The sequence below is a fragment of the Micropterus dolomieu genome, linkage group LG04, assembly GCF_021292245.1.
Source record: "Micropterus dolomieu isolate WLL.071019.BEF.003 ecotype Adirondacks linkage group LG04, ASM2129224v1, whole genome shotgun sequence".
In the NCBI taxonomy this organism is placed as follows: Eukaryota; Metazoa; Chordata; class Actinopteri; order Centrarchiformes; family Centrarchidae; genus Micropterus; species Micropterus dolomieu.
The window spans coordinates 15173131-15182642 of record NC_060153.1 but is presented as its reverse complement, the minus strand read 5'-3'; the positions used below and the strand labels follow the sequence as shown (position 1 = coordinate 15182642).

Here is a 9512-nt window from a genome sequence, read left to right as displayed (position 1 = left end):
AGCGACTTACAGCTGTAATCGCAGCAAAAGGTGGCGCTACAAAGTATTAACTTAAGGGGGCTGAATAATTTTGCACGCCCAATTTTTCTGTTTTTTATTTGTTAAAAAAGTTTGAAATATCCAATAAATTTCATTCCACTTCATAATTGTGTCCCACTTGTTGTTGGTTCTTCACAAAAAATTACAGTTTTATATCTTTATGTCTGAAGCCTGCAATGTGGCAAAAGGTTGAAAAGTTCAAGGGGGCTGAATACTTTCGCAAGGCACTGTATTATCTACTCAATGCAATACCTAGCCCCTCCTCTGGTAACATTTTTGTTTTGTTTGCTGGTGCCAGTGTCAATGTGAGTGTGTCGCCTCTAGATATCAATGTGCATTTGTGTCACAGCACCAATTAGCTGTTCAAGTCTCCAAACAGTGAGCGGACAAAGGGACAGCGCCTCATGCAATGTGGCACAAATATGACAAACATCAGTTCAAAACCTTTGGCCTCTTCGTTAGCGGGGAGCTGAGGGGGAGACAGGCGGGGGGAGGGAAGGTGAGGGAACATGATTACAGGGCCTATTGGAAATGAGGGATGAAAGATGTGTACACCAAATATCATCTCCAAGTTTTATTGGCCACTACGAAATTGATCCCAACAGTATTAGGATAGTAGCTAGTGTGAATAAGAATGACACACTCGTTGGCAGCCCGCAGGTTAGGAATTACAGCTATAGAGCGTTGGAAAAAATCATACATAAAATGTCTGATATGCAGATTATTTTTTCATATTTTTTGATCAATTTAAAGAGGGTCTTTAACTAACTCTTCCTCCCAAGTTAAACAAATAATACTTTTAGTGATTGCCACTGCTTATGTGGGAAAACATACACACACGCCTTTTAATCATTTGTAAGCTGCTTAAAGACCGCCATGTAAGGTAATTAATTAATTCTTGTCTTAATTGCGTTAAAGTTTGTCAGTGTGCCTGCCAAGTCACCTTAAAATGAGATTATCAGCTGGGGCCGGCCAGAGCACGCGGGCCTTTTAAGCTGCAGTGTGCTCTCTGGTTGTATCAGCTGCATCTGCTGGTTACTGAGAGACGGAGGAGCCAGCTCACTCTGAGATGTTATCTTACAACAGCCGCCAGAGGTGGCTGTATATTATGGTTTGTTTATTTTAAAACTTAGTAACTCCTCACTGTACAGGAGTAAATTTATCCTCTAGTGTCGATGTTTACACTCTGGCTGTAAGATTAGAATTTGCAAAGTCACAGACAACACATGCACAGTAATCATCTTGACTAAATCACATCACTTAATATTCTTCACGTGGCTCGGGTGCTCATTTTAGCCTCTGCGTTTTTGTTCTCCGTATGTTAATGTTTTGTTAAAGCACTTTGTGACTCCTGTCAAATTATTTCCATTACTTACATTCAGTTTCAGGTTTATATTCTGATTCTGCAAAGATAGATTTCTGGCTGTCATAACCAATTTGACTGTCATAACCACTGAGTATCTGTGCAATTTCTGCTGCATTTTCTTTGAGATATGCTGCACAAGCATAGACTATTATAACTGCTGTAATGGGTTTAGTGAAATCACATATTTATGATTCAAATAACCCAGATTTGAGTCACCACCCTGCCACTCAAGCTGCTGCCTACTACTGCTACTACTACTACTACTAAGATGACTCACTTTATTATTGTAATAGTTCCCTATAAATGGTTTAAAGATTTGAAGAGTTATAAATCAAGCTGTGATGCTTTAAACCGTCAAAACCAAAAACTGAATCCAAAAGCTTACTTTTTACCAGTACAGCCAGAAATCCGAGCTGTAAGACAAATCAGGACAATGCAGCACCGCTTCTTCCTGAGTGTTTGTTTATTATCGTCAAATCGTGGTAGCAGAAAGCCTGAAGGTCTCTGAGAGGCTATACAGCAAAAAGCAAGCTGACATAGAAAGTGAGAAATGATGCAATCCTGGCTGAAAAGTAGTTCTGTCTGAAACATACATTGGAGTATCAGGAATTGCCTCAGAGACCAGCAACAGCTTTAACCTGAAATTTGAGTTCATATCGCTGTTTGAGCATCAAGTGCAAAGAGAGAAACATTTTGCATGCTTCATCAGTATGTACCGCAGTGTAGTGTCATATTAATGCTGACAGGGCCGTTTTCCCCTACATGCATTAGAGGCAACTGCAGTGGTGTTTTGTTGTTGTTGTTTGCTTTTAGGGGCATTACCTTATAAGAGATAAAGTTCAACTCTATGTTGTGCTTTATTTCTTTAATAAAAGTGTTATCAATAATAAAATATGCCTAGTCATTAATTCTGATTCAGGGATATTAAAATGACTGTGGACCTTCAGGTCGTAGCCAGAGGGGTTGTGGTGGTGGTGGGGGGGGGGGAGCATTTTAAGATGTTGCTTAGGTCTCCAAAATGTTCAGAAACAACCTTGACTGCTGACAATAAAGACAATCTTTCCCCAAATTACAACCTACACATCCAGCAATTACACACTAACTATTGCATGCATATATTTAAAAATAGAGAGTTGATCAGCGAGCCCACTGTAGACACTGTGTTTCTATTTTTTCAGCAGCAGGTCTGCAACACAGACTCAAAAAATTAGAAAAGAAAATAAATTTAAAAATACAGCCCTGAAGGCTCAGTAGAAAGCTCAGTGCAGAACCTGGAATACCTCATGATGCCTGTCAGGTACCAATCTGTTTGTCACTTTGTTCTTTGCTCTGACACGATGGTGCAACTCTTTGCTCTGAGGCTTGACGAGCTGGCAGCTTACAGGCTGTAATAGCATTGGGACATATGGGTCAGTGCTGACAGAAACAGTACGTGAGTGCTGTGTGAGAGGTTTTTTTTTAGTAAAGACCATCCTGCCAACCCTGAACTAAAGTTGGCCATTATTGCTATGTATAGCAATAGCAAAACATAGGCTAAACACATATTCAGTGTGTTTTTTAAATGGCAAGTGGGCAATGTCTTTCACATAAAATAAGAGGGCAACAAATCTGAAATATGATCATGCATTAATAATAATTTTTTTAAACATTGCAGATCTGGATGCACGCAGTGAAAAAAGTCTGGATGGGGGAATTATTGAACATCACTGTATGTAGTTCAGTGTGATTTAAAATTACATTTTTCATCAACATATTTGAAATTATTTGTACAATAATACAACCCATATAAAGGATTTAAAGTACAAAAATGCAAATGTAATTGTTGCATACAATAGCTTCCGATGTACTCCTGTATCTGCAGGAGCTATTGTAAACAAGCAGCTGCCATTTTAGAGATATTGTTCCTTTTTTCCACACATGCTTCTTCCTTGTCAAAACCTGTTGCCTACATTACCCACAATGCAACTCAATAGTCGACAAGTGGGGTCTGTGATGCAGGTGTGTTATGCCAGGAGCACCTAATGTAGCCTTGAGCAGCCATCATGAGGCGCGGGCTGCAGAGGTCCACATCACCAGACACCCCCTTGTTTTCATTTTTAAACTTGTCATCTTCAGCCCCAAACAATGCAGACTCAAGTGACATAACTTGAGGTAATTTATCCTACATCATGCAGCTCCCTCTGGAGCCACTAAGTGCTACACAACTTTTTTTCCACATATGCAGTAGGACTCCTCAACACCTGCAGCCAGACTTTGATGTGTAAAGCCATAAGCCATTATTACATGATTATGTGGCTATTACACACTAAATATTACCAACAACTATCAGTATTCTCAAAATATAAAGCCACCAAACAATAAATTTCGAAAATATCATGTTATGTGGGGCATTCAATTGTCAAGGGCAAACACATCCTCTGTGGACCCCTGATGTAACCATCAGAAAGACACCCCCACCCCCATTAAATCCATACTGCAAACACTCCCACACAACTGACACAGTAAACATGAACCACATCATATTAATCCTAAACTACCAGAAGTTTGAGAAAAGACCAGATACATTTTGGATATTATTTTATATTTGATTTTAGCTGATACAAATATTTTACTTTTTTATCTATGTAGTCTCCAGAAAGTGGTTTGCTTACATGGTTGGTTTTGTCTTCAGCGTTTTGTTTCAGTCACAGTACGTTTGTGAAACAGTCCCTCTCAAACTCTTTACAAGGCGTGTTTCATGGTAAATGTATTTCTTGTTTCTGAAGATCTCTAAATTTACATGACAAATGTTAAAGTTTGCATGCTGACATGGTCAGGAAAGGCTCGGCAGAAGGGTCTGAGGATTAAAATGATGTCAGGCCTTCACACACGTCATGCCAAAGTCTAACAGGGTTAAAAGTTGTATAACTGATGTTCGACAAACAGTGACAGCTTTAACCTGGCCACAGGTCTAAATACTAGTAATCCATCAGCTTGAGGTTTACGTGCATTACATCACTAAACCACTAAACTAAACCTTTTGTCTACATGTAAACTTAAAATCTTGCTCATCTATTGGGACCACTCATGCAAACTGTACAGAGCACATTTTCAAAGTAGAAACCAGAGTTCTGCCCTAATAGCTATCGAGCAACCTCCTGTGTGTTTAACAAAACTGCAAACTAATTTTAGTTTTTTAATTAAATTATAGATAAACCGTTTTAAAGTCTTTTAAAAGTTGGTGCAGAGCTCTGATGACATGTAAAGGCATTTGTATTTGTAGCTTTAAATTGTGTTGTCAAGGAAATGTTTACAAAAATCTCATAATGTCTCTAAACGCAAAAAGTGAGAAGCAGAGGATGTCCTCAACAATTTTCTTCATTCAACCATTCAACATTCGAGGGAAGTGAGAGGAGCAAGATTTAGCATTGTATACAATTAAAACATGTTTGTTTTAGTCCAAAAACCAACACAGAATGTGTTCGCATCCAAAAATCAAAAATGTGTTTTCATCTCAGAGTGGGTAACCAAATAAACACAATATGGATATTTATATCCAATCTTTTACACAATTTTTGATACGATACACCTTTAATGTTTTGAAGTGGTTAAATGCAGCTCGTCTTCACTCTTTCATCATGTAGCATTTCTTTTTCTATTCATCCATCACTATATGATAAGATGTTCCTTTATTGATCCTAGGGAAAATTGTGTTAGTGTCATAAAGCTCCAGTATGAAGCTGCCATGATCATCCCATGTTGCACCAGCTGCTGTGATGATCAGTAAGTCTGGTGATCATGTGACCTCACTTGCTGCTTTTCATTAGTGAAGGAGTGATAGCAGATAGAGGACACCTGTGTCATGAGAGTGAAGGCCTTTAATCTTCTTGGTGGATTTTCAGGGTTGTTTTGTTTTTTATTTAACACAAATTAATTTTATTCTGACTTTCCACCACAAAACAAACTAACCAAATTAACTGTTGCAAGGTATGATGTGATGTGCTGGACTGTATTTATATTTTTAAGTTATCCTGAAAAAGATCAAGTGTCACCACAAACCATTTAGAGAAAACATGAATCTCAAATGTGATGTTTAAATGTCTGCCACTGTGTGTGTTGTAATCATCACTTTTGCTTTGTTTATTTGCAGCACAAACTATATGAGCAACTGGAGCTGTAATTTTAACCTAAACGGCATCTTCTCTGAGCCTGTTGAACACTTAACACATGTCAACAAGGAGTCAGAAACTGCTAGACAATTTTTTAACATTTATTTCTGTCCTTTCTACTTCTTTTCTCTTTCCTTTTCAATGCTTTTGTGTCAGGAGTGCTATAACAGTCTTTACAGCAAAGCATATGTGTCAGCACTGTTGCAACTTAAAAATGCTGTTTGTTGCCTTTGAGGATGCAGCTAGAAAAAGACGGTCTTAAAGCAGCAAATAAAATCCTAAAGGAGACACTTGTGCAGACAAATGGGAAAGCTATTTTGATTGGATTAAACTGAGAATAAGATGCAGAAAAACTGAAGTTAAAACATAGTCTGTCAAACTACGTGTGGCACAAATAATAAAAAAACACATTAAAGGGGCTATATGTAGTTTCTTATTGAAATCACAATTTTTACTGACTATTGACTGTAACCTCGCATAGAATTGAACCACACTCCTGTTTTCTCTGTTGCTTGGAACAGCCACTGTATCGTTTCTTATGTGAAGGAATCGGGTCGGGTTGTCTGCATGCCACAGCGACAACACCGCAGCTAATGAAATGTTTCATTTGGGGAAATGAAACAACCTCCACACAAACGCATGGTTCATTACAGAAGGTTCAACACCTTAGGTCAAGACTCAGCTGTTTACCTACACCTGAAGGATAAATGGAGAAACCATCACTTAACAGGTGAGGAGGTGTGCTAAAACACTTACCCACCACTTACAATGCTGTCCTTCATCACTTCCCAGGAATTTAAACAAACGTTCACTTTTGGCCTCAGGTGAGAGTGCCGATGATGGTCGTTCAGATTTGGCCTCATGTGTCTCCAATGATTATAATGACTGTCATTACAACAGCCACGAGCAATAATGAACCAGCGGTATAGATTGTCTTGACAGTGTCCCCACAGTGGTTAAATAGCTGAGTTTCCTACCAGTCAGTCAGAAATGAAGAAGTCTCTCGATTGAGAGACGAAACGTCTGCGAGTATCTTCAACCAAGTCCAATTACCCTTGATTTTAACCTTCCTTGGATAACTATGACCTGGATGACTAAGAACCTTCACAGATTCAGACTTCACAAATTTGTGTATTCTACGTGTGACACTTTTCCTACAGCAGGAATCACAATCAGAATAAGCTTTTTTCAATATTTAATATTATTAGAATTATATGTGAAAATATTTTGGATTTTATTGATGCAATATAAAGTTTACAGAGTTCAGACCAAAACTGTTGCCACCACTGTCCTTAAGAGTTCATTGTATTTTTGTGCACCCAGCTGTTTTTTTTCTGCTCTGTGGTCGAGCAAACTTTAACTTTCATGCATTTTTTAGTAGATTTCTTTTCAGTTCGAAAATGTTTTTTAAAAATCATCCATTTTGAGTATAGTAATATTTGCCATGGTGTGGTTATAAATAATTTTGCATTTCAGAGGCTTTTACGTTTTTGTTTTAACATCAGTACAAAAGACAACATTTCTGTGGTGGTTTGTGGGAGCTGCTCTAAGTTTGTCTCTCTAACAAGTTATGAGAAAATTACTCGTAAAAGATTTAAAATCCTGCTGAGTAGTGTGCTGAGTGTGCACTTACTCTACTCATTAAACATTTAAAATCCTGATGAACAAACAGTCTTATGGCTGTATTAACTGTATTTGACAACTGCAACAAATCAACTGCACCACAAAAAGTTCAAGCATGGCAACGTTTCCATGTTTTTCACAGCATTTCCGCAATCTGTATGTCTTCAGACAGACATGTCTGATGTGACATCATGTCACATCAGACATGTTGTCATGGTGCCATGTGACTTTTGGCATAATGAATATGAATCATTTTAAGTTATTCAGTTGATCTGATCAAATCTTGTTCTCATAACATAGTTTGGTTTTGGGGATGTTCACTGAGAATTCTTCAGATGTCTTTTCTTACACTTGCTAAATGTAGGAAACACATACATTTAATTTTAACACTAATACATAATAATATGAAATCAGTTTAATTTTGCACAATGCAGGGGAAATATGTCAATAGGACATTAAAAAGAAAATAAAACAAGGTAATAACAATTCGATTTGCCTTGTAATTACATCAGGCAAAAAAAGGTAGATTTCAATGTGTCTCCAAATACCAGACTCTAAACATGTATGTTTCTGCGGCAACGCAAGATTTACTTCACTGGGTGTCTGAATGACGATGAATGGAGGAATTGGTGGAAGTTGTGTCCCTCCTGTGGTGAATGTACCAAAATGCAGCCCAGTTAATCTCTGGTCCTTCAGTGGGCTCACGGGCCTTCTCACTGGCTGTCTACATCCTTCCTGAGAAATAAAGCCTGATTATTGAGTATTGTATGAGTATAAATGATTATTAACCAGGCTGCTAAGTCAGCAGAGCATCCCACCCACAACAGATTTATGTAACACACTGTTACATGAACATGCTACTAATGAGACGTACAAGAAAGGTGTGGAGTATTTCACAAAAGCAAAGGTAAACTGGAATCATCATATCATTATTGTCCCTCTCACCCTCAGATCCCATCGTGCAGGCACATGCTTACAGCTGTCCCCTGTTGCACAGTGACACGTAGTCCTAGGTCCCAGGACCCCCACCTATCGTAAACACCTGTCTGGTTCCCACGAAGCCGCCAATCACATCCCAGAGAAGCTGCAGCAGAGACAGCCGGCTGCCATGTGGCGACCGTCAGGGGCAGAGCAGAGGTGACACAACTCTTCGTACAGAGTCTACAGAGTCTCCTGGTCATTGCTTGATTTGTGTCTTTTTTCCTGCCGCCCTGTCAGCTGAATCATTTGAAAAATGCTGATCACTCTGTTTTTCTCCCTCCTGGTGTCTTCTGTCATTGCCACAGAGAAAGGTAAACTGATTTAAGTAGGTTTTTTTCTAGCATTCCTCTCTCGGCCTTCAATGTAGAAAATCAAACATAATATAATCTGTGTCTTATATTTTAATCATACCAACTCTGTTAAAATATGTTTATTTATCCATGTGGTTCCATGGTGTTTAGTCGGTCGGCACCGACTTTTCAGCACTTTCACTTGCCATGAAATTTTGTACTGTTTTTCAGATAGACATTAATAATCCCCCGAGGCAGAATCCTGATTATTCTGGTGATCTGCTTTTACCTCTAGTGTCACCATGAAGTTGACATTTGTGGTTTTTAGTAAAACGTCTCGACAACCATTGGATGGATTGCCATGAAATATAGACATTCATGGTGCTCAGTGAATAAATCCCACGGACTTGATCCCCTGACTTTTCCTGAAGTGTCACCAGCAGGTCAGAGTTTTCTCTTAGCTGGTGAAATCGCTCAACGCCTACTTGATGGATTGACACAAGATATTGTCGAGATATTCATGGTTCCCAGACAATAATTCCTACTGTGCAGACTTAACTTTTCCTTGATTATTGGATAGATTGCCATGACATTTGGTTCAGACATTCATGCATCCTTCTGGATGAATTGTAATAATTTAGTTGATCCCTTAGCTTTTCCTCTAGCGCCAGCATCATGTGAGGATGTCTAGCATGGCTGTGGACTGTTATAGTAGGATTAGGACAACTGCACCAACTCCAGCACCCAGAACAAACTCATTTAAAATGGCTCTCTTCAATGTGAGATCACTTTCAAGTAAGACTTTTATCTTAAATGATTTTATCTTGTCTGCAAATCTAGATTTTATGTTTTTAACTGAATCCTGGCTGCAAATGAATGACTATAGCCAGCTAGCTGAACTGTGTCCGCCTCAATATGATTGCTTTAGTCAACCGAGGGTCAGTGGTCGTGGTGGTGGGCTAGTGAGCGTGTATAGGAAAAATTTTAAATGTCATCAAGTACGCTGTGATGAATTTAGCTCCTTTGAAGTTCTCACTCTTAAAGTTGGAGGGCTGCAACCTATCA

General features: G+C 38.7%; 1 protein-coding gene across 1 annotated transcript in view; it reads left to right on the top strand.

Annotated features, from left to right (window-relative positions):
- The first annotated feature begins 8331 nt into the window (after positions 1-8331).
- LOC123969098 (endoplasmic reticulum resident protein 27) overlaps positions 8332-9512 on the top strand; it is a 7809-nt gene continuing 6628 nt past the window's right edge. Inside the window, exon 1 of the mRNA XM_046046187.1 lies at positions 8332-8468. Within this exon, the coding sequence (XP_045902143.1) occupies positions 8411-8468 (58 nt within the window). The 5' untranslated portion in view covers positions 8332-8410. The remainder of the gene's footprint in view (positions 8469-9512) is intronic.